General features: G+C 47.8%; 1 protein-coding gene and 1 long non-coding RNA gene across 6 annotated transcripts in view; one reads left to right on the top strand and one right to left on the bottom strand.

The window, feature by feature from the left end:
- VPS13B (vacuolar protein sorting 13 homolog B) overlaps positions 1-25,962 on the top strand; it is a 763,452-nt gene extending 737,490 nt beyond the window's left edge. For all 4 annotated transcript variants that reach the window (XM_047723595.1, XM_047723597.1, XM_047723594.1 and 1 more), the window contains 7 exons: positions 2,879-3,687; positions 7,609-7,785; positions 9,848-10,018; positions 16,107-16,283; positions 18,423-18,525; positions 19,065-19,314; positions 23,128-25,962. In XM_047723595.1, the coding sequence (XP_047579551.1) occupies positions 2,879-3,687; positions 7,609-7,785; positions 9,848-10,018; positions 16,107-16,283; positions 18,423-18,525; positions 19,065-19,314; positions 23,128-23,376 (1,936 nt within the window). In that variant the 3' untranslated portion in view covers positions 23,377-25,962. The remainder of the gene's footprint in view (positions 1-2,878; positions 3,688-7,608; positions 7,786-9,847; positions 10,019-16,106; positions 16,284-18,422; positions 18,526-19,064; positions 19,315-23,127) is intronic.
- The window catches only part of LOC125096742 (uncharacterized), a 49,952-nt gene that overhangs the window by 74 nt on the left and 22,855 nt on the right, over positions 1-27,023 (bottom strand). The window contains exon 5 of one of the 2 annotated variants that reach the window (XR_007126371.1): positions 25,086-25,597. This is a non-coding gene — a long non-coding RNA (uncharacterized LOC125096742). Of the gene's footprint in view, positions 1-25,085; positions 25,598-27,023 lie in introns of those variants that run through there. The other variant, XR_007126372.1, reaches the window with a different exon arrangement.

Here is a 27,023-nt window from a genome sequence, read left to right as displayed (position 1 = left end):
AACTCAAAAGGAGGAACCAAATTTTTAATAGATAAAGGGGTAATAAGCAATTATCTAATAATTTTCTGCACTTTAATTTTCTACAAGAAGAATTTAGTTCAGCATCAGTTTATTATTATTAAAATTTTATTTAAAATGTAAACTAATAATACCAACTTCCATCATTTGTTTAAGCCCTTTTCTAAAAAAGTTCCTTGCTTTTCTTATATGGTTAAGAAATTATTAGTTACAACCTGTGTAATTATTATTAATTTGAGCTTACAATATTTCAAACAAGTTTGGGTAGAATGTTTTCTTTGCCCAGGAGTGTTTGTAAAAAATCAACAGCATAACAAAATTGGAGACGTAATATAAAATTACATAACACAGGGGCACCTGGATGGCTCAGTGGGTTAAAGCTTCTGCCTTTGGCTCAGGTCATGATCCCAGGGCCAGGGTCGTGGGATCGAGCCCCACATCAGGCTCTCTGCTCAGCAGGGAGCCTGCTTCCTCCTCACTCTCTGCCTGCCTCTCTGCCTAATTATGATCTCTCTCTCTCTGTCAAATAAATAAATAAAATCTTTTTTAAAAAATTACATAACATAAAATTTCAAGCCTATACAATAATTTCAGAAATATTTGCCTAGGGCATTAATAGTGCATTATTAATCATAGTAGCAACAAATTATACATATAGTGGTAGAAGTAGGGAAGGGACAGATATTTACTAATATTCCCTTAATTCATTTATTCAAATATTTTTCAAGTGCTTACTGGATGGTAGGTGCTATTCTAGGGATGAGGACACAATGGTGACCAAAAAGAACAAAATCCCTGCTTTTGAGAAAATGATCACGTTCTCGTAGATGTAGAAGATCTAGAAGATGTAGAAGACAGAGAATAAACATAATAAAAAAGGAAAACTGAAGGTACTGCAGAAGGTTGGCTTTCTGCAGGGATAAAAACAACTGGGTAGAAAGACCAGGAATGCCAGGGCCTAGGGACAGAGAGAGAATAATTTTTAAAAAACCAGTGTAGGTAAGCCTCACCACGGAGTTGACATTTGAGCAGAGACACAAAAGCTTGTGCCAGGGGGTTAATAATGTGGCTATCTGGTGGGAAAGCTTTCCTGACAGAGGGCGCAGCCGGTTCGAAGGTCTGAAGTAGCATGCCTGGCACGTTGGAGCAGGGAAGAAGCCAATGTGGGCCAAAGTGGGCGAAAATCATAGCGTCTGAGGTCAGAGAGGGAAAGGCTAAAAGAGCGGGACTTGTGTCGGGCTTAGTTTTGATTCTTGACCTGGGGAAATCACTTCACTTGAGTGAAGAAGTGACATGATCTGACCTAAATTTTTAGAAAATTGTTGGCTGGCTCATTGACATAGACCATAGAGAAGCAAGGGTGGAAGCAGAGACTCGTTAAGAGATTGGTACAGTTGTTTGCACTAGAGATGCCAGTGGCTTAGACTGCGGTGGGATCAGTGGAAGTGGGAAGAAATGGTCAGATTCTGGATGTGCTAAGAAAAAACCAATGGGATTTCCCTGATGCACTAGGTAAGGGTTGAAACGAGAAGTATCAAGAAGGACTCTGGCATGCGTGTTCTAACAAGTGACGTATGTGGTTGCCATTCACTGAGATAGGAAAGACCATATGTAGGCTGGGGATGGGGGTAAGAGCTGGAGTTTGATGCGACATGACGAGATGAGACGAGTGCCTATATAAAGAAGCAGTTAGATATCGTAGGCTGGCAGTCGGGTAGTTCTGAGCTGACCATGTGAGTGGGAGCCCTTAGCACGGAGATGACATATCAGGCCATGAGACTGGGTGAGATCTTCAAGGGGAGGGCAAGGGCTGAGCCTTGGGCACCTTCATCTGCAGGCATCAGGGAGAAGAGGACGTCACACAGCAACTGATGGGGGACCACAAGTAGAAGAGCTAAGAGAAGACAAATGGAGGGAATGTTTCCAGACAGGAGGAGTTATCGACAAGGTGAAATGCCATTGTGGGTCTAGTGAGCCACAGACCCAAAAGGCTGCCAGTGAAAGGCCAAGTGACAAGGAAGTCACTTGGTGAGAGTTGCTTTGTTGGACTGTGGGGGCAGAAGCCCACTTGGAGCAAGGTGAAGAGGGAATGGAAGGCAGCCAGCTGACAGTGTGTGTAGAAGTTTTTATGGGAGGGGGAAGCAGAAAACTGAGCAGGAGCCAGTAGCTAGTAGCCCCAGGCCTCAGCCCCTGGGCCTATAAGAAATCTAGTTGTAGATTGTTAGTAATGAAGAAGAAAATGAGGTTGGAGGAGCAGGAGGCTGGAGTTATGCCCCAGAGCAGGGGAGAGCAGGAAGGTTCTATGCACCATGGAGGGCTTGGCCCGAGGCAGGAGCACAGCAGGTCAGCTCTAGAAATGGTGGAGGAGCAGAACCCACAGCCGATTCATGGCTAGATAGGCCGGGGTCCTGGGAGTGAATGGTAAGTTTTCTTCTGTTTGCTTTACTTCAGCATGAGGAGTTTTGGTTATTTGATTTTACCTTTGTGCCTTGAGATGATCGTGATAGAGAATTAGTGCACAAACACTAGAAGACTTACGGAGGAAAAATCTGGTGTTGATAAGGGAAGCACATAGAGAACATGACAAGAACTTGTAATAGTCCCGTAGGAAACATTTCCCAGAGCTGTTGGGAATGTGACGGGTTCTGCCCAGACACCATGAACTGAAAGTTGAGTTCTTACTTGCATCTTACCAGAATCTGATGAGATGTCAGGAGGTATGTAAGAAGGCACTATTGGGAGGCGGGGCAGGAGGAAGGAAGGAAAAAGGCAGGAGGGAGGGAAGGAAGGAGAGAAGAAAAGGAAAGGAAGAAAAAGAAGAGCAGGGGAAGACTGACGTTCTTTTCCCTTTCTCCTCTAGAACTCTGGAGAAGATTGTGACACTGAAAATGTTCATCACTCAGCTGAGCCTGGTGGTGTTTGATGACCTGACCCACCACAGAGTGTCATCTGAGCTCCTGAGACTCACGCTGGACAGTGTTTTCCTGCACGTGGCCCCCCTGGCCGGCGCCCTGCCCGGGGAAGAGGCGGCCACCGCCCCCATCCAGCTTCACTGTGTGGAGGTCTGCTGCGGGGACCTGCAGCTGGACAACCAGCTGTACAACAAGTCCAATTTCCACTTTGGCGTGTTGGTCTGCCAGGGGGAGAAGACCGACCCGGTGCCGTGCTTCCTGATGCAGAGCCTCCTCGTGCCCAGCAGAGACCTGGAGGAGTACAAGAAGAACTGTTTTATCAGACTCAGCCTCACCCTCGCCGAGGGCAAGAGCTGCTTCTTTGAGGACATCAACGAGTTCCGTTTCGAACTGAAACCCGCCCGCTTATACGTGGAGGACACGTTCGTTTACTACATCAAAACGCTCTTCGAGACCTACCTTCCCGAGGGCTGCCTGGCGGCGCCCCCCGCGGGCCCAGGGGCCGGCAGGCAGGGGCTGCCCGCGCAGGTGGGCCAGCACGCCCGGGCCCTGGCGCACCCCGTCAAGCTGCGGAGGCTGCTGATCCAGCCCGTGAGTCTCCTCGTCAGCATCCACGCGTCCCTCAAGCTCTACATAGCGTCCGACCACACGCCGCTGGCCTTCTCGGTGTTCGAGCGCGGCCCCGTCTTCACCACGGCCCGCCAGCTGGTCCACGCCCTGGCCATGCACTACGCCGCGGGCGCGCTATTCCGAGCAGGTGAGGCCGCGGTGAGCCAGAGCCCCGGCGGAACCGAACCGCTTGGGGGGTGCTTACCGACCTGCGGACCCCGGGGGGCAATATGGCGGGAGGGAAGAGTGCGGGATTGGCCGTTAGTCAGCGCTGGGTGGACATCCACGCTCTGCCCCGCACTTAAGAAACACTCAAGCAACCAGGAGCGTCGATATTAGCTGTTACGTCACTTAGAACTTTAATTCCTCGTAGCAGACACCTTCTCGCAGCTCCCTGCAGTACAAGGCTCAGGGTGAGCGCGCTAGTGCGGTCCGGAAAACTAGCCCAAGCCTCAGCCCCTGGGCCTGGAAGAAACTCACTGGAAGGTTGTTAGTCTCCTCATTAGAGCCCATGAATAGCCATAGGTGAGCAATTCAGAGGATTTGTGTGTCCCTAAGACGCACAAAGACCCTTCTTTCTACGCATCTGGCCTGTGTAGACAGATCGCAAAAAGAAAGCGGTTGGTGTCTCAGCTTCTCCACAGACCTGAGATGGAAAAGTCGGGGTGGGGAGGGGGTTGAATATGTATACCAAAAGGTCGGTTGGCGAGTACTATGGTGCTGGTAGAGTGCAGGGGACAGAGTGGTCTGAGAACATTCTATGCAACAGACATCATCGAAACACGGGTTCCTCGCCTAAATTCACCCTAACACGGTTTCAGTGTGATTATCCAGCCCCTTATGTTCCCAGGAATTCAAGCAACAAACCCCAGCCAGAGTTGGTCTTTGTGGGTTCTTCCTAGCAATGAACATGACAGCCTTCCTTTCAGAGAATAACAAAGGAAAGAACATTTATCACATCGTACTTGGTGAAAGCATTCCCATATAAGCTAACATTGTAGCAGTAAATGACCCGTGTTGTTGCCAGACTGGGGAGATCACATTTTCTCTGTAATGAAATTCACAGAGTTAATATGGTTACTCAGGAGTTCTTAACTGAAAATGACAAGATCAGGGGAGGGCCCTACAGGGACTATTGTTTTGATAGCTTGCACAACAATGAAGAAAATATTTCTCTCTTGCTAAGAAATCATTTAAAAATAAGCAGTTAACATTTCACATTTAATAGATGGGTATATTTATAAACAATTCCAGAAACTTAACCTTTCGGGCAGTTTTTGCTTTTAACATGAGTAGCAGGCACGTAAATTACTGGGCTCTGATCTGGGGCCTGCAGAGGACTAAGGCTCCCATCAGGCCACCAGGTAACACTGAGGTGTGGGGGGCACCCATGTAGGTAATGAACTGGCAGAGAAACTCCCAACTGTGGCACCAAGGAGCCATGTCCCTGCAGCCTGTGAGCTAAAAACGTTCTCTCTTTGTTTTGTTTTTTGTTCTTAATGAGCTTTCACAAGAACATTCTGTTTGGATTTTTTGTAATCCACCTAAAATCCTCTAAGCTGTTGTCCCAACCTCATTATACACTGGGACAAGAAATTCTAATACAGAGGGCCAAGTTTTTAGAGGCCGTTGGGAATTCTGTCACTAAAAACCTACAGGCAACGTGAGAAGATGGTAGGAGGTTACCAGTGCCCCAGTAGAAGGGCATTCAAGAGAATGTACTAGCATTCTTGCAGAGGAAGGGGGGAGGGTTGGCCTGGGGATGAGCAAGTTGCAGTTGCATTGCACGTGGGGCAGGACTCACCCATTGAACTTGCCTAGAAGGTTCCTGCCTGGGATGGTCGAAATACCCTGGCCTCATTTCTAGGGAAGTTTGTGGATTCACCTTGAAAAGGTTTTAAACATAAATTAGAAGTAGATAGGAGTAGCCCTATTCGAAGGAAAGCATGTGGAAAGCAGTAGCTTTCTAATTTCCTGGGGCTCCTCTACACCCAAGTCTCAAACTGATGGGAAGTCAGACAGATACTCTTTTTCAACAAAGTTTTCAAATGAATAAGCAAGAGATATATTGGCTTTTCGGATACTCACTGTCCTTTTCTGGCTAGTTCAAATGCCTCTGAGAAGTACCTTGGGTCCATACATAGCCCTCCTGTCAGGCCGTGTTCCTGACCCAGGAGGACCACACCCCACATCCCGCCTTCCAGTAGCTTGGTGGAGGGCAGCGGTGAACAGTGAGCCTGGGTGGTGTCTCTTCATGCTGGGCCTGCTACACTGGTTTGTGTGGATGGTCTTTGCTTGGCAACAGCCTACATACTCTCCTTTCCTTATCTGTGAGTGTAAAATCTATGCAGAGGAGAATTAAGATGTTTCTAGACCAATTTGCTGCCTGCAGGTGGAACCTTATAGCTATCCCAGACCAAAGGGAGTTTGCTGTTTCTTTACCTACAGAGAGAGGAGAGCCCTCCAAGGAACTATATTCCACAAGCCTCCCTGATCCCCTGCCTTCCTCACTGCAGCCTGGGCTCTCAGAGGGTGGGTGGGCTGTGCAATCAGGGAAACCTGGGTTGGAGACCCAGCCCACGTGTCTCAGCAGCAGGAAATTGCGAACAGTCGAGCCACACTTGCCTCCTCATCCTGCCTGGAGAACGTGGAAGTGGAGACAGGTTAACACCGTGTCAGATTCGCCTCTCTCCCCTCCGCCTGCTATCCCTGACCCCCAGGGAGAGGTTCAGTCATTAGCTCCTCTGCATTTATGTAAAGGGAGGTAATAGTACTTCATGTGCATAGTTGCTGGGCGCATTCAATAAGCTGAATGTCTGATACCCATAGGCCGGCGTTTTTTGGTTTACGTCTCTGGAAGTGATTCCCTCATGTCATCCTCCTACTGTCCCAGAGAAGAGAAGTAGGCTCCAAATTTAAGACGGTCCCTCTCTGTCGGGGGCCGGGCCTAGAAACCATCAGGGCTCTGCCTTGCTTCTTACAGTCGTACCTTCCTCAGCCTCTGGGACAGTGACTTGACTGAGGGTCTGTCCCAGGCTTGTCCTGCAAGAACCTGCTGCTCAGGCAGGATTGGCTCCCACACGAGTCCCGGCCCCACGGCCTCCCCATGAGAGAACGCTCTCGGCCCCAGACTGGGGCACCCGTGATTCCCCGAGGAAGTCCCCTATCTAGAATCCTGCACTTAGCCCTTGGCCTTGCCTGCACCTCCAGCCCCCACCCCCACCCCTGCCGTGAGCACGCTGAGCCCCACTCCCCGGGGAGGAAGGTGAAGGGAAGCCGCTGCCGGAGTTCACACCACAGCCCCATTCCCACGAGGCAGCAGACACCACACGCAGGCCACTGAGCAGGCCAGCCCCTGGCAGGCCCCCTGCTCGAATAGGAAACCAGATCCAAAGCTCCCCTCCCGGGACCCTGGAAGGGAACACTCCCCTCGCGCTAACCTAATCAGTATGTCCATGTCACCGGTGTTTACACAACTGAAGCTGGGGCTGAAGGGGACACGTTTGTCTGGCTCCAGCTCCGCTCCAAAGGGAAGCACTCAGCTTGGTAGGATTGGGGAAGATTAAAAATAACTCCTCCATCCTTTCAGAACTTTGCATCTCCTTTCCAACACCCCATTTAGCATCTGCCTCCTCCCCTGACCAGACCAGACCTCCTCCTCCTCCCGGTGCCTCCGCTGCCCTGAGGTGGTTTTAAAGATAACTTCCCAGCCTGCAAACACCTGCGCCCTAAGAGACCCCCTTTCCTTCGGGCGGGGGGTGGGGGGCGTGTGTATCCCCTTGCACACAGGTCCCTTTTAGCAGGAATACAGGAGGCTCGGGCAAGGAAGTCAGAGTAAAGCTATTTGCTAGGCTGCCAAAAGGATCACTTTGATTTATAAAGTATGAAAGCTTGCCATTTATGAATTCACAGTGAATGAGTTATTTCCCATATTTTGCTCCAGAGGAGCTTATTACATTCTCAATTCCAGTGTGAAAAATGAATTGCAGGGAAAATGGGTCACTTTTCCCAAATGTTCAAAGTGTTGTGTTTAAGGTTTCGGTAACCCCTTCCCTTTGGTCCCCCACAGGCTGGGTGGTTGGATCGCTGGAAATCCTCGGCAGCCCCGCAAGTTTGGTGCGAAGCATCGGGAATGGAATTGCCGACTTCTTCAGGCTTCCGTACGAGGGGCTGACCAGAGGCCCGGGAGCCTTTGTGAGTGGCGTTTCCAGAGGGACAACATCCTTCGTAAAGCACATTTCCAAAGGTAGCTGTTTCAGTTCCTTTTCATAATGCCTCATTTTCATTCCTTCCCTTATTTTTTGTTTTAAAGAACACGTTGATGTTTTTGGTGTGTGAAGGGTGCCTCTACCTTTGTTGGGCCTGTTAGGGTGCAGTGAACTGTTGGATTTTTCACAGAGCTCACACAGAATGTCTTATGTTTTAAACAGATCACTATTTGCCTGCAGTGTGTGAAAATGTTTCAGAAACTTCAGAATTTTAAACCTCCCATTGGGAAAACAAGGATTGGCTCAACTGTTATTCCATGTGATAAATACAGAAATATTAAAGGTGTTCAGGACTTCTGCTAAACATCAGAAACCCTACACTGTGTTGCCTCATCATTTTTTTTTTTTCATGTAGATACAGTTGTCATAACTTTGGGAAGAATATGGATACATTTTGACATGGAAATGGCTTTGGAGGTTAACAGGCCGCTCTCCGCCAGCAGGCCGCATCAACAGTGCCATCTTGTGGCCCAGACAGTCCGTCAGGCACAGAAGCCAAAGTGCTGCCCACACGAAGGGGCATGTTTTTGTTTTATCCGTGTGTGCCTGGCAATATTTTGGTCAGGCTGGCAGTGACTCGGGAACTAACAAGGGCCATCTGAGTCCCCTTTTCTTCTCAGCAGGAGGCAGGGAAAACAGGGCAAAGGGCTTCTTCCCCATAAAAGGCTTTTTAATGTCAACAGTGCTGCAACTCTCTGATGAGTGGGCAGGTTATAGAAGTCTCTGGAAAGCTCAAAAGAAGAGGAGCTTGAAATATGAGCGCCCATCCTCCTTGGAGGGGGGCACTGGCAAGGGGAACGCATGAGCATCAACCGAGTTGTGTGGACAAGGACAGGCCCACTCCCCCAGGCCCCAGCCGTCCGGGAGGCCTGCGAGCTAAGAGCCAAAGGAACTCACAGATGAGTCACTGGTGGATTTCTCACTCCTGACACTTGAATCTTTGTGGTTCCGATGTTTTTATTTTCAAATAAGACACCCAACACCTGCTAAATTGAACCCCGTGGTAATTTTAGCATAGTGACTCACTGAATGTTTTTTTTTACACTTGTTCTCTCCTTCTCTTAGCAAAAATCCATTTCGTTTTTTTGGTATCTGTGTGTGTGCACAGGCTTTTTAGATTGCTGGTAAAGATGCAGCTGCAAAAGTGACATCCACCGTGTCTTCCTACAGCTTGGTGACCACTAACGAAGGCGCTCATTCGTCAGTTTCAGGATCTGTCCATTGATGTCTTTCAGTCTTGCCTCACTGAGATCTCCGCAGACTCATTTAGAGGGGTTGGGGACTGTTTTAAGCAAGTTGCTGAGATAGCTGTTCTTGGGAAAACCAGACAAAATCATGGCTTTCACATGATTTATTTCCTTTAGTGTCCTCACTTTTTCCAGCTAAAATCCTAAGAATCAAAACTGCACATCTTGTCTGTGGCCCGATCACTGGTTTCTCAGAATGTCAAATGATAAAGTTTAATGTCATCCTTTGCACTAAGGAGGGAATACGTCTTATTCCTAAGTAGAAATGTTTCTTTACAGTCTGTCTCAGATTCAGCAACGTAACCTTAACCTTTAAAATCAGAGCAAAGTCTAACCTTCAAACTGGGCCTCAAGGAGGACTTCAAAACTGTGTTAGCCAAGCGTGGACAATCCCACCATAATGATGGCAGTTTCATCTGAAACTCAGGGCATTTTTCTGGCAACAGAGATTCTTATCCTACCCCTTTTGAGGTGTGCCATTACCCTTATAAACAAGTGTTAATCTTCACCTCATTTTTTTTTAAAGATTTTATTTTTAAGTAAGCTCTACACTCAGACTCACAACCCCAAGACCATGAGCCGCACGCTCTGAGCCAGCCAGGCGCACTTCACCTCATTTCCTTAAGGCTCTTGCTTCAAGCTGCCCAGAGGAAGCTGCCTTCACTCACCACCTGGGCATGTCAAGAAGGCACAGATGCACTTCCACTGCTCCCCCCTAGCCTTTTGGGGAACCACTGCCAGGGGGTCCACCAGATTGGTGACCAGGCCAACCCGTGTTCCCTTGTGCCCTCAGGTACCCTCACCTCCATCACCAACCTGGCCACAAGTCTGGCGCGGAACATGGACCGCCTCTCGCTAGATGAGGAGCACTACAACCGGCAGGAGGAGTGGCGGCGGCAGCTCCCCGAGAGCCTGGGCGAGGGGCTCCGGCAGGGCCTGTCCCGGCTGGGCATCAGCCTGCTTGGTAAGGGGCTACAGGAACCCACACTGGACGGGGAAGGTGGTTGTGAAGCCTACATCCTTTCTGCAGACAAGGCTGAGGCTCGTGATAGCTGGGGGCGGGGGGTCGGTTGAGGTGCGCTGGCACAGGGCCTCCATCCCAGAGCCCTTGCACCGCTCTGAGAGGAAGGCCCACCGGCACAGACGCCCACGCTCTGCCCTCCCTTGCTTCTGGTAGGAAACTTATCCCTGTCCTCAGGGCGGGTATCCAGAGAGCCTCGTGCCAGAGGAGGCGCCCTGAGCATTGGGTGGCGCGGGGCAGGGGGCGGGGGCGGGGGGGGGGGGTGTCAGCACGGGGACAGCAGCCCAGGGCCTGTGGCTTGTGAAAGTGCGTAACGGGCCGCCGGCCTTCTAAGCCTCCGTCCCCTGCCCCGGCCACATCCTCCAGACGCTCTCACCTTTGAGAAGCTCTCAAGCAACGTGCAAATGTCCTGTAAACTTCAGCAAGGAGCCCACTTTCGCCTTTTATTTTCTTTTGAGAGTGCCGGCTAGTCCCGACTCAGAGTAATTACAGTTGTCAAGTGGCCAGATGGTATAGTTCGAAGTGAAGATGGCTGCGGGTATTTCCAAATACTACAAATGTTCAAAAAATAAGCTGCTTTGGAAAACTCTATAAAAAGGAAGCTTCAGAGCTGAGATTTTGCAGAGCAGGATTTTCAAGGGTATCTTTTGTTTATTTGTTTGCGAAGGAATTTAAAACTGTATTGCTTGGCAGCCTGCCTGCTCACATTGGAAGGAGTGTGCATCTCCCGCAGATCAAAGTACCCCAGAGCAGGGAGAGCGGAGGTCAGAGAAGATGAGCTTGAAAGGATTTGCGCTCTCTCCAGCTTGCGCTGCTAGCCGCAGCCCTCAACTCGCAGCACAGCCAACTGAGGCTCTGGAAGGAAGTAGTAAGATGTTATAAGCTCAGATTAAGTTACTAGAAATTGTTTAAGTCATAACATTCTGTGGCGATGCGTGGAAACTGTGATGCTTATGCTTATGACCTGGGATGGAACTACGGGGTAGAGGAATGGTCTGGAAGGCCAGGGGAAGGCGTGGGAATAGACCACATTCCGGAAAAGCCAGCAGACCCCAGGCTAGGGTGTCCAGGTCCTTTCTTTGTGACCTCAGGCACGTTCTTACCTTCTCTGAACCTGGCTTTCTCCTTTGTAAACTGGGGCTGGTGATAACATTATTAGAGGTAATAATACTGGTCTGTCATGGGCCCGGCATAGGGTCTGTGTTTGGTAAACAGCACTGCTCATGCCATGCCCTCTTCTCTGGGCAGAAGAGCTTCCTTCCCTCCATGCAAGCTCTTCTTGGAGTTGACAGGCTCAAGTAGACCTGAGCTGGCCGGCCTATGGCTATGTCCATTCCAACCAGTGTGTTCTCTTCCACACAGAGACGCCCTCACCCGCCACCCAGTTGCCACTGTTGTAAATCATCCCTGACGGTAGAAACCCATTACAGGAGGAGCCATGATCCTCCCATCATGTTGTCATACTTTTTAATACGGCGCCCACTGTTAACCAGGCTAGAAGGTCCTAAAACTTGGATCTCTGTGGTAGTCACTCCTCATACAACATCATCTGTGCAAGGGACTTATTTCGTCTATAAAACCTCAGTGCGCTTGCGGTCTTCTGCCTCTCTGGTCATTTCCAAAAACTCAGGGGTTCTGTGGATGACCTAAATCCCTCCCGGGTATGCAGTGACTGCCCTTGCCCCCCATGGCCTGACCCTGGGCCCCCACGCAGCACCGCCTCCAGCAGCACGCCCTGAGCCGCGTGCCCATTTCTGTGCCCCTCAGATGGGTTAGTTCTCAGTGGGCGTCTCAGAGCTGGCTCGAACCCGCTTCCTTCCCTCTCAGAACACTCTGTGTCCCACTTAATCCCTGGCTTATCTCAAAACGTCCTGTCCAGAACTACCTCATGTGGGGCAGGAAGACAAGAGAAGGAGTAGCACCGATCAAGTCCCCTCACCTGGAAAAGCATAGATTTATCACCATTTAATTTATCCCCAGATATGGTATTTAAAACTGCTAAATGCAGTTAGGTGCCTGGTTGACGTTAGAGCTGTTACCATATTGTTTGAAAACCATGCTCAGTGGAATCAAAATAGTACTTCCTCAGTTTCCTCCTCTCTGAGAAATACTAACAACACAGCTAGTAAAAATGTGTCTCAAGAACACTTCAGCATTGACAAAGCGTTTTCACGGGTGTCATCTCATTTGATCTACAAACCCAGGCATGTATGTGAGGGGGAGTGACTCGCCCAGGCCAGACCTCCACCGGGACAAGAGCCTGGGCTTTTCCTCCTGTCCCCCAGCCTGGAGGGCTCCGAGCCTGGAAACAATCAGGATGTGGGGAGACAGAACAATTGAAGGTTCCAGGGTAGGAAAAACACATTTCCCCCAAATGTTTATGGGATTGGTGGGCCTTCTTGCCTCTGTTTTGCTCTCGTGGGGACACTGTGGAGTGTTAGGAGGTGCTTGAGAAGTCAAAGGGAGCCTTCAGCCGCCATGCCCAGCCGCATCGCCCCGAGTCAGCGAGGCAGTGTTGGCTGGCCCAGAGATGCCGCCGAGGCTCTGCGATGAGCCTCCCCCACAGTCTTGAGGAAGCAGTGGCTTTGGGGAGAATTCTGTTTAGCCTAAAGAATTGGTACGAAGGCTTTCCCACATTTCCCAGAACTGTTCCCCCAGACACCCCCCTTTCTGCTGCACCCTGGAGCCTGTGCCGAGCGAGGATGTGAGCTCTGTGTCGCTGTCATACTCCATGTTCCCTCCCAGACGTGGCTTCTCTCTCAGATGTCAGCCCTCGCCTCTCTGATCGCCCTCCTGGGCTGCTGCCTGATGGATGAGGCTAGACTTCCGGTACCCACACCCTCGGTCTCCACAGCCACTCTCGGTGTGCCGTGCGGAACCCCCACAAAGTGGGCCTCTACCAGGTGCATCAGGACGTTCTCCCTGGAGTGAGAGAGCGAGCAAGCGAGCCAGGCACCGAAGTGTGGCCTTTTTGAGCCGTTCTGCTGCCACAATCAGCCATTAGCGGAGTGGCGGAGGTTCCTGGGGAATTTTAGGAATAACAGAAGTGTTTCCTTCTCCGTGAATTAATCTGTTCTGGCCCTAAAAGACTAGCCTCAGGCTGGAATACTTACTATCCGCTGCGTGTAGGCCTCGTTTGTCTCAAGTGGTGAGCTGTAGTGCCCTGGCCTAGGCCTCTGCCTCTGCTGTTGTGATTTTAAAAATAAATAAATAGATGTCCAAAATAAAATTACAGCGTGCAGTGAGGGCAGCACTGAAGAAGCCACAGAGGAACTTTCTAGGTCAGTAAGCCAGTATATTCTGCCTGAGGCTGGGGAGCGAGTCCTGGAAGAGGTAAGGGAGGGCCGTTCCAGTTCCCTCTCCTAACAAAGAAAGGCCTCCTCCTCCAGCAAGAGGGGAGCGAAGGAGACACCCCCCAGTTTCTGCCTCACCCGGCACACCCGGAGTCCACGGAAACTCCCCTCCCTCCGAGGCGCGCTTCCTTCCTCTCCTGCCTTCATCACATCACAGCCGTCTCCATGTGGCCGCCCACCCCGTGGGCCGGATGCCAACAGACAAGTTTGGGGATCAGTTTCCACCACTAAAGCCTTGGAGCAGAGCTCGAGTAGATGACAGTAAATAATTTACCAGTCGTGGGATTTAGCTGGATTAGACTTAATAAGCGAGCCTTCTGAAGGCCTCCGAGAAGCTGCCGCTCTCAGGCACGGCGCAGACACCACGGAATGGCTGCTTGTCTCTCACGGCCACTCTGGTCTCCAGCTTGCACCTGGTGACCAGCGAGGTGTTGGTGTGTGTGACAGACTTTCCCCCTCCAGGGTCTGGTGCTGGGCGAGGGCATGCGGTCTGACAGCTCCTTCTCTACCTCTCAGCATCTAACACCTTGTCATGAGGCTCAGATTTTCCACTCCCTGGGCTGCCCAAATAGTCCATCTGTTAAAGCCCCAGTAACTGAGCCTTCGGTGTGGCCAGTGGCTGGAGAAAGTAGAAGATCAAAGGGCAGTTTCACTGTGATACCTGTTTGCACTTAGATAGGCCTCAGAGCTCGGTGTGGGGACTCACCGTTATCAAGGCTCCATGTGTTCCTGGTACGCGGTGGGCCTGGCACATTAAAGGAAGTGGGAGGTTCTCAGTGAAGTAATCACCTGGCCCCCGGCAGGATCTTAATAGTCTTAATGGAAATCTGCACTTGAGAAAAGGCCTTTCTTGAGTGATTGAATCCATTGGCGAATTTGTAATTATTTACCTCAGTTTACCTACGAATTTAAGCATGGAGACCTTTCAAAGAAATCAGATAATGATGTCACAAAAACTGTGTTCTCTGATTTGATGCTGTTTACTTGGAACTGTCTGCTGTGAGATAATTTGAAGAGAAGACCCCACGGTTCTTGTGTGCGCTGGGCACCAAAGGCGGCCACCACCCCCATTATTAACACTCCCCAGCCCAGGTGCCAGGATGGAGTGTGTTGAGGGCCCTGATGCAGTGATCCCCTCAGCCCTCCACAGCCAGGGTGGCTGGGGCCAAGGGCAAGCGGCTCCCTCTGCCTCCCCAGTGAATTCTTTAGAAGGTTTGGGAAGCCCTGGGTGTAGGCTGAGAAACAGACCTGTCGCCTCAGGTCATTCTTAATCTGTCAATACATAAATTTAAATGGCTCTGTCCAAATTCAGAGGAATGGAATCTACGAAGAACATTCCCTTTACAACTGACCTGAAGGAACCAGCCTTTGTTTTACTGGATTTTGTTCAGGGGAATATTACTTGAAATTAGCAGGTCATTAACAGAGACCTGGAAATCTCCATTTACCCAAGAGACTGAATTAGTGGCATTTGGTATAATGGGATTTGACATGTACTGAAATTTCTACCAGGGGGACTGTGCATTTTCCATTAATCCTAACAGGTTTGAGTTGAAAACAAAATTCCATCAAGAACTGCAATGAAATTTTTACCTCTTACTGAGCTAGAGAACCTCCCTCTCCATCACTGAAGGAAAAAAAGAAAATCAGGACTGGTGGGGCCTTTAGTAGATATTCTCACAGGCCCCTCAGGGCAAGGGGAGCAAGGAGGAGGGAGCCACAGGAGGCTGAGGGACTCCCCCGCCTGCTTGGTACCTGACCCGGCTGCCCTCTGGGAAAACCACTAGAGCAGAGTAGTGAGAGCAGGGGTTTGTAGCTGTTCTAAAGTAAAGAGTAAGTGGCCAAACCTCATTTGAAGTGGGAAGTGGGGGAGTGTTTCTAAGACTGGCAGAAGGAAGTGCCTGTTTATAAACAGGATGGATGAAGAGCTTGGTGGTGAAGAGCTGGCCTGTGACTCTGCCTCTCTAGACTCAAATCCTGGCTCAAGCACAGGACAGCTGTGTGACCTTGGGGCAAAACTCCTTAACCTCTCTGTGCTCTGCCGCCTTATCTAGGAGCTGAGGATAAAAACCATGTCTGACTCCCAAGATTATGAGGATTAATGGTCTCATACAAGTAACACTCTGGATACAGTCCCCAGCACATAGTAAGCGCTCAAAACAGATTAGCTTTATAGAAGTAACTGCAATATCAACACTCTTACATATTAATATATTAATATTATCAAAGAATTGGTCTTATCATTATTAAAAGGGATGGCCTCTTCCAGTTTCTTCACACTCCTAATTAGTGAAAATTGATTAGCTGAGCAGGCTTGCCCTCTCCTGAGCAATCATTAGCTCTCTCCTCTAAACTGTGTTGCCTGGTTTCTGGACAAAGGCATGTGAGTGTCACTTTGGAATAGTCTGATGTGTTTATGAAATTCTGAACTGAACTTCTCAGATCCTCACTGGGATGGACCAAACCCAGTCTGAACATTGTGTTTTGATGAAGATCATAAATGCCTAACTCAGTGCCCAGTGAGCTTATGTAATTGGTAAATAAATGTATAGTAAAGAACATTATAATGAGGGTAGGTTTTCGCTTTCGATCCAAATAAAGCTATTTTGGATTGAAGGTTTTCACTTTTTCAGGATTTTAAGCCTCAGTCCTCACAAGGGGCTTTTGCTGTTTTTCAGGTGCAATTGCCGGCATAGTCGATCAGCCTATGCAGAACTTCCAGAGAACATCTGAAGCTCATGCTTCAGCCGGACACAAGGCCAAGGGTGTCATCTCAGGTGTGGGGAAAGGAATCATGGGGGTGTTCACAAAGCCCATCGGAGGGGCCGCTGAGCTTGTGTCACAGACCGGCTACGGTAAGTCGTGGGGCACCTGTCAGGCCAGCTCAGGTATCACCCACCTACTTGCATTATTATACCAAGGACTCTGAGATAATCTAGGCCTTCGCATGGCAAAGCAATGAAAAATTAAAATGAATAAATCCATAAAGAGAGAAATAGCTGTCTTCCTCACCTCCTTATCCTTATTTATGGGAAGAGTAGAATCGTACTACTAATGATAAATTTAATAATTGTAGACCCAAGAAATCAATTAGCAGGTTCAGTAGGTCTATCTCACAGATTCTTTCTACAGTACATCTAAAAAAATAGACTCCAGTGATCGCTTCTGGGCCTTTTGGCTAAGGCGGAGAGTAAAACAGACTTGAATGAGAATAACCAGTTAGAGGTGGAGGGCAGTTGAGAGCAATACGTAGAAAATATTGAAGCAGAGACTAGAATGACAACTTGTCTGATGGCCAGTTGGAAAGGAAAAATAGTTGATAAAGCAGGAAGGTGTCTGTGAGGTGTGTGTGTGCTTCAGAGAACGAGAAAGAAGAGCGTGCACGCCCACGCCGGCAGAGCCTCCCGTGCTCTTGCCCCCGGGCCGAGTTCCTGGCCACTGGCAGCAAAGGCAGGTGACCTACATCTGAGACCCCTTCCCCAAGCAGACAGCGAGGCTGGGGGCACCGCCGGCCCTGGCCGGGGGCGCGCTGGGGCCTCTCCCCGCTGGGCGTGCATGCGGGAGCAGCGGGTGCGTGTGAGCGGAAGCACGTCTTCCCAGGCTGCTTTTCTGCGTCCTTGGCAGAGCCCAGTAAAGTGACTTCATAAACCGGGACTCGCACGGTCACCTTTTTCCCCAAATTCGGTGTCATCGCTTTGGTCAGGAAGCGGGCTGCCTCGGTGCCATCCCAGACCACAGGCGCGCGCTCTGCGTCTGGCGGGAGTCGGAGGGACCCGTTTCACCGCGGGCACCTGCACCTCAGATCTGACAGAGGCGGCCCGACCAGGGCACAGAATCCGCGTCTGAGGGGGAGAGAGTCTGAGAGGAAGAGAGTGGGAGACCAATGCCCACACTCAGGCAGCCATCCGGAGGGTTCCTTTAAGAGACCACACAGGGGCGAACATGTGTTCCTCTTGGCTGTTCCCCTCGCCGCCCCCCTCCCGGGTCTGTCTCTCTCCTGTGAGTGACGTTTTCACTCACAGGGAAAGGGACAGAACCGCTGCCACCCGTCAGCCGGCCCAGTCAGACTCCGCTTACGCGTTCATAAAAGCGGGATTCCCTTGCTGTGGACCCCAGGGAGGCGAAGTCCACGCAGACTTCACCAATTCCTTTGGTGTGGAAAATGCCATGGTTCCTCACCACGAGGTTTCCCAGGGCTGAGGATCTCCCCCTCACGGAAGAGCATCTCAGCACAGAGCTTCACATGGCCTTGCTGCTCTCCATCATTCTTGTAAAAGTTTTATTACTGCACTGAAGGTTTTACAAACCACTAACTCTTTGTCTAATGACTGTGCCTCGTTTATAAACATTTACAAGCCCTCGGAAAGCACACATGCTGTACCATCTTTGGTTCTGGAGCGTCTCCTCTGAGCCTGCATGGCTGCCGCTGGTGCCCTCGTTCGGTGCCGGCACGGGGAGAGCGTGTCATAAACCGGAGGCCCCCAGAGTGCTCATAAATGTATCTGGATTCATGTTTAACAGCTGGATTAAGTCACCTAAATACGGTATCTAGGCAAACCGTGTGCCTTTGTGTGCATCTCTGTGTGTTGTGTTTGTTTATGTGCCCGGCCCCAGCACCGATACAGAAGTATTGTAACATGAAGCAGGGAAGTCGACTAACAATCATGGCTTCTTTTATCACATAAACTGTAACGGTGTGCGAGCGATTGCTCAGGACTGATTACTCCCAGGAGCGTTAGGCTTCCATTAATTGCCAGTCCAGTCGATGCTTGGACTGTGGTTCATTCATTTTTCAGTTTGTAGCTAATGTAAGAGCGCCAGAGGTCAGAGCACTGCGGTGTTTAACGATTATCTATACACTTGCTTCCAAGGATTTGACATCATTTTGGGTCTTACAGCGCTTTATGGATGGCTGTAAGCAGATGACATCACTGCAGCATGGAACCGGTTTCCAGAAAACAACTAGTAAAACTCCCTTACTTCTCTTACCACAGGTATTTTACACGGAGCTGGACTTTCTCAGCTTCCCAAGCAGCGCTATCAGCCAAGTGATCTACATGCTGACCAGGCTCCAAACAGCCACGTCAAATATGTCTGGTAAAATTATCTAGACGCCTGTTCCACGGCACATGGATGTTAGGGGGCCTGCTTTGCTCTCAAGCTGACGAGCCCTGCTTCCGGGGCAGCCCCAGACCGCGTTCGGCAGCTCAGGCAGCACCGGGGCACCTTAGGGCCCAGGAGCGGCTGCCACCCCCAGATGCGGGGCTGGCCGCACTCCCGGCCTCTCGCACACCCTCGGGGAGGCGGCGCACTGACAGAGGAGCCCAGGCGGTGGGAGGGGACCCGGGATTCCCTAGAGAACCAGCCTTCTTCTCGGGGTGATGTTTCTATAGGGAAGAAAAGGAGCCAAGGGAAATCTTTATCCCCAGGAGGAGCTGGGTTCTGTTGACCAGAATCAGTTTGAGAATTAAAGTGACAATTACATTTTAAGCTCAAATTAATAATCAGATCGGTGAGAGCCCTCCACCTTTGGGGAACCGTGTGTGGGAACGCCCCAGCCCTTGGTACCGTGAGCACTGGTGTATGACCATCTTTTCCAAACTGGCTTCCCGCCTCACTTTTCTCCTTGGAAACAGGAAAATGCTTCAGTCTCTGGGCAGACCAGAGGTGCACATGGCCCTGGAAGTAGTTCTGGTGAGGGGCTCCGGCCGGGAGCACGAAGGCTGCTTGCTGCTGACGGCAGAGGTGCTCTTCGTGGTGAGCGTCAGCGACGACACACAGCAGCAGGCCTTCCCCGTCACAGAGATCGACTGCGCCCAGGACAGCAAGCAGAACAACCTGCTCACCGTGCAGCTCAGGCAGCCAAGAGTGGCCTGTGACGTGGAGGTACATTTCAGGGGACAGGGTGACTGTGTGGCTGACTGCTGTGGCAACGGAGATGCGGGCTGGCCGCGGGGACGCGGGCGTTTATGAGCCTGCAGCCGCTGGCCTGGCTGCTGTGACGAGGAGGGTTGTCAGAGGAAGCAGCGTGAAGGGACATGGGAGCCAATGCAGAAGGAAGTTGGGAAGCCCCAGCCCAGGCGTGTGTGGGAGCCCTTCCTAGGGGAGCGCGGCAGCAGGCCCGGTGGACTCAAGGCCCGGGGTTAAGCCACTGTATGAACGGAACAAGGCTTGGTTGTCGTGGGGCAGGGGTGCTGGAGGAGACCGGGCAGGACAACAGAGCTCCAGCACAAACTGGTCTGTGTGAGAGGGCCAGGGCCCAGGCGGCAGTTCCCTGCGGCTGCCGCACAGAGCGGGCACAAGTCTGCTGTAGCCGACTGGAGATACAGGAGAGGACCGTGAAACGAGGTGCAGCCAGTGGGCCAGACCTTCACAAGCTCACAAACCAGATCTCAGTCCCTCAAGACTTCATGGGTCAAAATTCTGTACATAGATCTTTCCTTCCTGCTCTGTATTCTGTGTGGTTCTGTGTCCCCTTTCCCACAGGGCAGATTCCCACCCCCTAAATACTGTGGGGTACCTCCTGGGAACACTCCTTCGGGTCTTGAGGCAGCTCCCTGGCCACACAGCTTCCGTGCTAGATGCTGGCTCCCGGCCACATGGAAGCTGCTGTGGAACGGATGGTCAGGCAGGGCACAGTGATGTCCAGGGTCAGAGGGGAGCCCTGCCCAGAGTGGCACCAGCTTCCTACAGGCCAGTGTTCGGTGAGCAGGTGCACCCGGTGGAAACCAGCGGTCTGCTCCTGCCTCCCTGCTGACTGCCTGATCCACCAGGGGCTGTAAGAGTTGACCTAAGAAACAGACATCTTTTTCCACACAGCAAGACGAGTGTAAGTCGGTGGCAAACTGGAGCCTCCTTGTCCTAACCTGGGCCCTCGGTGGCCCCATCCTGCCCAATTCATTATCTTCTCCCTGGTATGGGAGCCTGTGCTTCCCTCGCACCACTGTTTGGGTAGAATTTTCTGAGAAGATGGAAAGCAGCCAACCACAACAACTCTGAGATTTCTCTAGCTTCTTGGATCCTAATCAGTCAGGCTTTAAGCTGGGGCTTGGCACTAGGCGAACATTGCTGCCTCGAGTTGATGACTTTCTGGGAATAAACAGAGGTCAGATGTCCAGGCTGACTTTAGATCTGCCAAAATCTTCTGATCCAATTGACAATAAAGCAGCAGTGATCTGGCTACAGGACTTGGCAGGGCACAGTATCATTATCTTCAAGTCCTTGGTCCTTAACGAGAAACTTCCAAGGCCCTAAGGAGTATCTAGGGCCATCGTTATTCCTTAGCTGCTTGGGAAATATTTCATATCTTAAGCTGGGACTGGAGATTCAGCTTTTGCTGTTAAACTGTCTTTACAGTCTTCAACTGTGATCCTTCTCTCTTTGGCTTTTTTGAGGATACTTGGGGAATTATCATAGCTGGAAGGGAACAGCTCTGCTTCTCGAGGGGCTAATGAGATGATAGCTGGAGTCACCACTCCTAGAAGCCGCCAAGGCTGAGACCATGGAATCACGGAGTTAGAGGCAGAAGCACCACTGACACACTGGACATCATGCCCAACACTGGTTTCCCACCAGTACTCAGGGGTATCAGCTGAGGGGGGCGGGGGCGCTAGGGCTAAGGGATGGCTACAGAAGAGGCGGAAAAGATGACTGAAAGCAGAAATACTGCAGGGCAGCATCTGGCAAGGGACAGAAAAGGTGGATATCCGGTATGCCTTTAGCCCCCAAATTCTGCTTTCTCTAAATCTATCCCAATTCACCTCTCCCCTCAACTCCTCCTAAGAAACAGGAAATAACTGCCTCCTCAGTCCTGCATTCAAACCCTAAACCCTCCCCTACTCACCCCAAAGGAGACCCAAACTGTAAGGAAAAAAAATGCTCATTTCTTTTCTGAGACAGTACATCCTTCGTTAGGCGTGCCCTAATTCAGTGTGTTTGCAAAACGTGGGATGGGGGGGGTGTCACTCAGCAGGGCTGCTTGACATAGTGAATTTTCCTCAGTTGTCATGCTTCTGTCAGTCCATACCCGTCACATGCCAATCTGATGCGCAGATGTAAAGCTGGGTTTAAGAAGCCTACCTGCTGTCTTCCAGGGAAAAAACTAAGAACTGGTATTTTTAAGATCTTTATAGAAAATGGCTTTTTTGGTTTTCCTCAGATGCTAGGAAACACAGCTCCTTTAAATTTTGGAAGGAATTAATTTGTAGATGACATCATTCAGTATACTGAAATGTGGCAGGATTCAGATTTTTTAAATCAGCATTTGCTTTTCTTGGTTAAATGCAGCCATTTTTAGGGTAATAATTGCTTAATATGCCTGGCACATTATTGAAATCCCTTATGAGAGAGACTCAAAATGAGTCAGAAGGTCAATTTATTCCTTGGCCAGGTTCCTTTCACAGCACGGGTTTTCCTGTGCTGCTGTTCAGGAGGAGCAATTAAGACTTTCTGTGTATTCAAAGCTTTCCAGCTGAATTCTGACCCCATCAAATGAGATCATCGGAGTTCTGGCTTTTGCCTGGTGGTACACAGCTTTCATCTGTCAGCGAAACTTTGGGGGCTTTTTTCTGTCCCAGGCTTAAAAATACGAGATCCAAACAGTACCAGATGCCCTACTTACTTCTCTGGCAGCCCCGCCACTCCTTACCATCCCACTGGCTTTTGCAGCTTTTAAGACACCCTTGGCTGCACTGTTTCCATGCCCTTCACAGAAACACAGAAATTCTTTATATTACTACTTGAGAACTCGAAAGCCCTTGTTAAAAATGTTTTTAATTCTTCCAGAGTGATCTTGCCAACATTTGGTAGGTACAGACCACTGAAAGGTCAGTGGCTACCTGATTCCCACAGATCAGCGGCTTACACTGGAAACTTCTCAGTCCACATGATCTACACACTAGACAGCTACAGAATTTCAGGGTGGGAAGAATTTATAGCTCCAACTGCCTTTGATGGGTGCTTTCTCAGAAAATCGCACTTAAGAACTTGGGTAGTATATCTCAGTTCTCCTATTCGAGCTCCACTGAAGATGAGCCAGACTTTTATGAACCATAAATGTACTTTGCATCCTCCCTTTTTTTCCATAAAAATTTCCCCTTCCTCTGCCCAGTTTTTTTATTTTCTCTGGCTTTAAATCCTAGTGTTTATAAAAACAGAAAATGTTACAGTTCAAAAGGTATTTATTTTTTTAAATGCCCTGTCCAAAGCCACTGGTTTGAAAAGAGGTTCTCTTTTCCACGATTTTTTTTCTGTCAAACTGAAGAGGTTCAAGGAGACAAGCAAACAAAACTTTTATTTCAGGTGCGAGTTTAATGTTGATTTAAGTGGAGGAAAGACACTTTTCTCCTTTGTTCCTGAGCTCCTCAGTAAAGAGCAGTGAGAGATGTTTAACAGTTAATGAGTATAATGTTACAAATTTGTCAGCTTCAGACATCGGAATTTTACACACCAAATGCTTATTCAAAGGAGGCCATCCTAACAGTCTCCTGCAGAGCGCTCCTGTCGTACTCCTGCAAGTGCACTGTCATTACCACAGCTCAGAGGAAAAATAAAAAGCACTGTTTGGGACAAAATGGCTTTATTAGAGTACCTAAAGGCATAATGTATAGATGTATTAAGGCAACAACAGAAGGAATAATTTGTCACGAAATGTCATTATGAGGTTTTGGCAGCTGAAGACTCTTTATTTTTGGATCCCAGGTGGACGGAGTCCGGGAGAGACTGTCGGAACAACAGTACAACAGACTTGTGGACTACATCACAAAGACATCTTGTCACCTGGCTCCCAGCTGCTCTCCCATGCAGACCCCGTGCCCGGTGGTGGCTGTGGAACCTCTCCCCTCCACTGTGAAAACATACCATTATCTGGTTGATCCGCACTTTGCTCAAGTCTTCATTAGTAAGTTTACCCTGGTGAAAAATAAAGCCCTGAGGAAAGGGTTCCCTTGAGTCCCCTCTAAGGTGGTACTGGTCCTGCTTGTGCAATTCATTCTTGAAAAGGAAACGGAACTAGCTCTAATAACATCTAATATGGACACAAAGCCAATACTTTACTATAATTATAGGGGATTTCCCAGACTCTTCTAAAATTCAGATTCTTCTCCCTAAGAAAACACCTTAAAATGCAATGATAAAAAAAACTTGTTCCTTTCCAATTTGGAGGCCGTGATTAATGTTGTCATCTCATCACATATATATATACTACCTTTTGCTGTCTAATGGTATTTGCTAAAATGTTTACTATAATTAAGATCTGTAAACTCTGCTCTAACAAAAAATGTGGTCAGGCCTTAGAATGGAGAGACTGGTTAAAACTTCATTCCCAACTGCATCCGTTTCTAGTCTAAGACAGTCTTTTCCTTATATTCTCATCTGCAAACGTTTGGAATCTTTAAACGCTTAGGATTATAATATTCAACTTGTTAAATTTATTACTTAAAATGTGATGCTCTTCTTTAAGTGAAACCTGCTGTGTATATTCCTCCTCTAAAGCCTGCAGGTTACTGAAATTTATAAGACCTTCTCATGACTGTCCAGGTACACTAGAAAAAATGTTTCACCAGTTTATCTTTTAGCAAGCAAGCTTATGTGTCTTCCAGAGAAAACAGACCCAAAGGGCTCAGATGAGTTTCTCTAGTTCCATAAAGAAAACGTGCTACTAGGAACTAACACCCTCTTGTGGAAGGGGTTTACAGGAGGATAGTCCTACTGCCCTGGGGTACTACAGGCGAGTGTTAATCTTAACAGTGAACCAATCCAAAGAGTTTAATTCCTTAACCACAAAATATTCCCAATGTGTGATATTATTTTTCCATTTAAGAATGGGTTTTTATCAAGATCTTGGGTCACCAGATATCATCTTTAATATTCAGTAAAAATCTCTCTGATTAAAACACATTTTTACTGATTACATCCAAATCTGGATCTATAATCTATTATGTACAATTGTGAGATGCTAAGAAAATTCAATTTCAAATGCCTACTAATTTTTAATCAAGTCTCACATGTCATCAGGCATAAGAAGTCACTGTGTAATTGTTTCTGGAAAGCAAGACTGTTTATGAACAATTCGGGCTAAATATGAAAAAAACTGATTTTTCCATTAGTTTGTTGTGTTATGCTCATTTAGGAAAGTGACCGCTTTGTCAACCTCAAGAGTTAACTATTTTTAAGAATGTAAATATGTATGAATTAATGTATCTTTTATGGTCATTTTGCATACTACTTGTAAGAACTGTTATATAAATTGTTGAAAATAAAAGGAATCCTTGAATTACTGACCACACATAAATGTGTATTGTCACCAGGTATTTTTCAAATGCAGGTTTTCACCAATTCCTGGGTTTAATACAGCTCACATTATTAGGACCCAAGAATTTTGCATTAGTTAAAAAGGCTAAGAAACAGTTTTTGTTATCCTAATAAAGTACCAGTGATAAAATCAGCTTAGGTTAAAATAGACAATTTTTAAAGCTCTCTGTAGTATCACTTTGATCACAAAAAAAGCACTAATAATTAATATGGGGGTAAAGATCCTCCTAAGACCTCCCCCCCCAAAGTTCCCATACTCTTATCATTAACTGTGACTACTCTAATACTTTTTCTGGACTAGGCATATATTCCATATCCATAAAATGTATTATGGTATTTTCCTAGACCAGATATATATTCTAACTTATATACACATACTGTTAACTCTTCAAAAACAACTGGTATTTTAATTATCTACTGAAACTGGTGGTTGATCCATCAGGGCTACTAAACAGTGACAATGAAGCCCAAGGACATATTTTACTGAAAAGATGTTCTCTGTCCCTTCTAAGAGGGTACAGTATAGTGAGTGGTCTTACAGGCTCATGTAGACTGCAGGATGAAGAAAGTGCACCTACCAGTATTTCAGTGAATTAAACACCAGAGCAATGAAAAATATTCGAAGACAATGGTAGTTTTAAGAAATGTTAAAATCAAGTTAATCATCCTAAGGTTCATAAACACAGTTAAAATCTCCAACCCTGAATTATCAGAAGAATTAAACAGAAACGTACTGTCCAAAGTATTTGTTAGTTGTTTATTTATCAAGACAACCTATTCCAGAACCCAATATTCGTGCTTCATAGTTCAGGAACACAGGTCAGTGACAAACTTCAATTGAACTCAACCCAAAGAAATTCTGTGGAAAAAAAACAGTGGCTTAAGTTAATGACAATATTCTCTTAATACCTCACCACCATTGAAGTCACATGAGGTCTACTCCTTCTAGTGGAGCCTATACTTTGCTCAATCACGTTCTGCCCAGGAGAAAACCATTTCTGGGCACAGTACACCTTACTCTAATTTCTTATTTTTCATTGACCAAATTTTACCTTTTTCCTCCCTCTCAAGTCCACTCTCTTCCATTCCCGTCTCATACGCACATACTGTTCTTAAAAGCAGCAGCCCACCTGTTCTAAACAATATTTCTATTCCTGTCTCCAAATCTGTTTTTCTGGGTTTTTTTTCCCTTACTGGCTTTTTAAAGGAGAATATAACTTCTCACTTAAAAAAAAAAATAAAAATATAACAAACATTTACAAATTAGACTGCTAACATCTCATGATGAAATGCATACCCACTGTAGAAATTGTCAAAATGTCAAAGTTGCAAGAAAACAGCAATGTTAAGAGTCCATACAGAACCATTAATATTTTCTTGATCTTTTTACCTTCAGTCTTTTTTCTGTGCAATTTTTATTAAACAGAGATCACCTTTATGTAAAATATTTTCTATTTATATAACCTCATGCTACTTTGTGAATATCATTTCTAATGGACATCATGTCCATGGTATGAAAAACTAATTCCTTATCAATTTTCCAATGGCTGGAAATAAAGTTCTTCCTATTTTTTGTAAGTAATAAAGTACATACTTTGTGCACGCATCTATCTGCATTTCAGATAGTTCCTTTAATTTTAAATTAGGTAGAAGTTACTATGTTCATATTATCCTTGAGTCTTTTAAAAAACTAAAGTCAACTGCAGCAGGTCTTCATACCCCAGGAAAATCATTCATACATACACACGCATACACACCCACACACCACTATGCACACCACAGCTGGAATGCTCATTCAGGAACATTTTGCCTAAAAAAATAGCTGACTGACATTTCCCTTGTCACATCAAATTCACATAGGGGTAGTGGATGGAATCATTACTTAAACTGTTCTAAATGCTTTTATGTTAAGCTTGAATAAAGTTAAATACATGAATGATAAGATTGCAGAGTATCAAAAGTTTCACATGCTTTCAGATTCAGTGGACATTTCATCAGCACACAAGTCACTTCTTCATTGTCAGCAGAATCTTATCCATGAGGCCTAAGGACTTTGTGGATTTAACAAACCAAATCAGAATCTCTGGAGGGCCACCTAGTCACTTATGGAATGGACACCTAGCTAAACTATAAAAGGAGTCAAAATTCTTTTAAGTACTTCTAAAAGTACTTTAAAGCACATTTTCCTAATGCCAATCTAGCAAGCAACAATAGCATAACGTGCAATGATTCTGAATATAAAGAATTGAGAGAACACTAGAAACCAGTTAAGAAGCTGCAGCAAC

This window comes from Lutra lutra, chromosome 4, assembly GCF_902655055.1.
Source record: "Lutra lutra chromosome 4, mLutLut1.2, whole genome shotgun sequence".
Classification (NCBI taxonomy): domain Eukaryota; kingdom Metazoa; phylum Chordata; class Mammalia; order Carnivora; family Mustelidae; genus Lutra; species Lutra lutra.
Note: the sequence above shows the minus strand (reverse complement) of the source record. Positions and strands in the feature narration are given on the sequence as shown.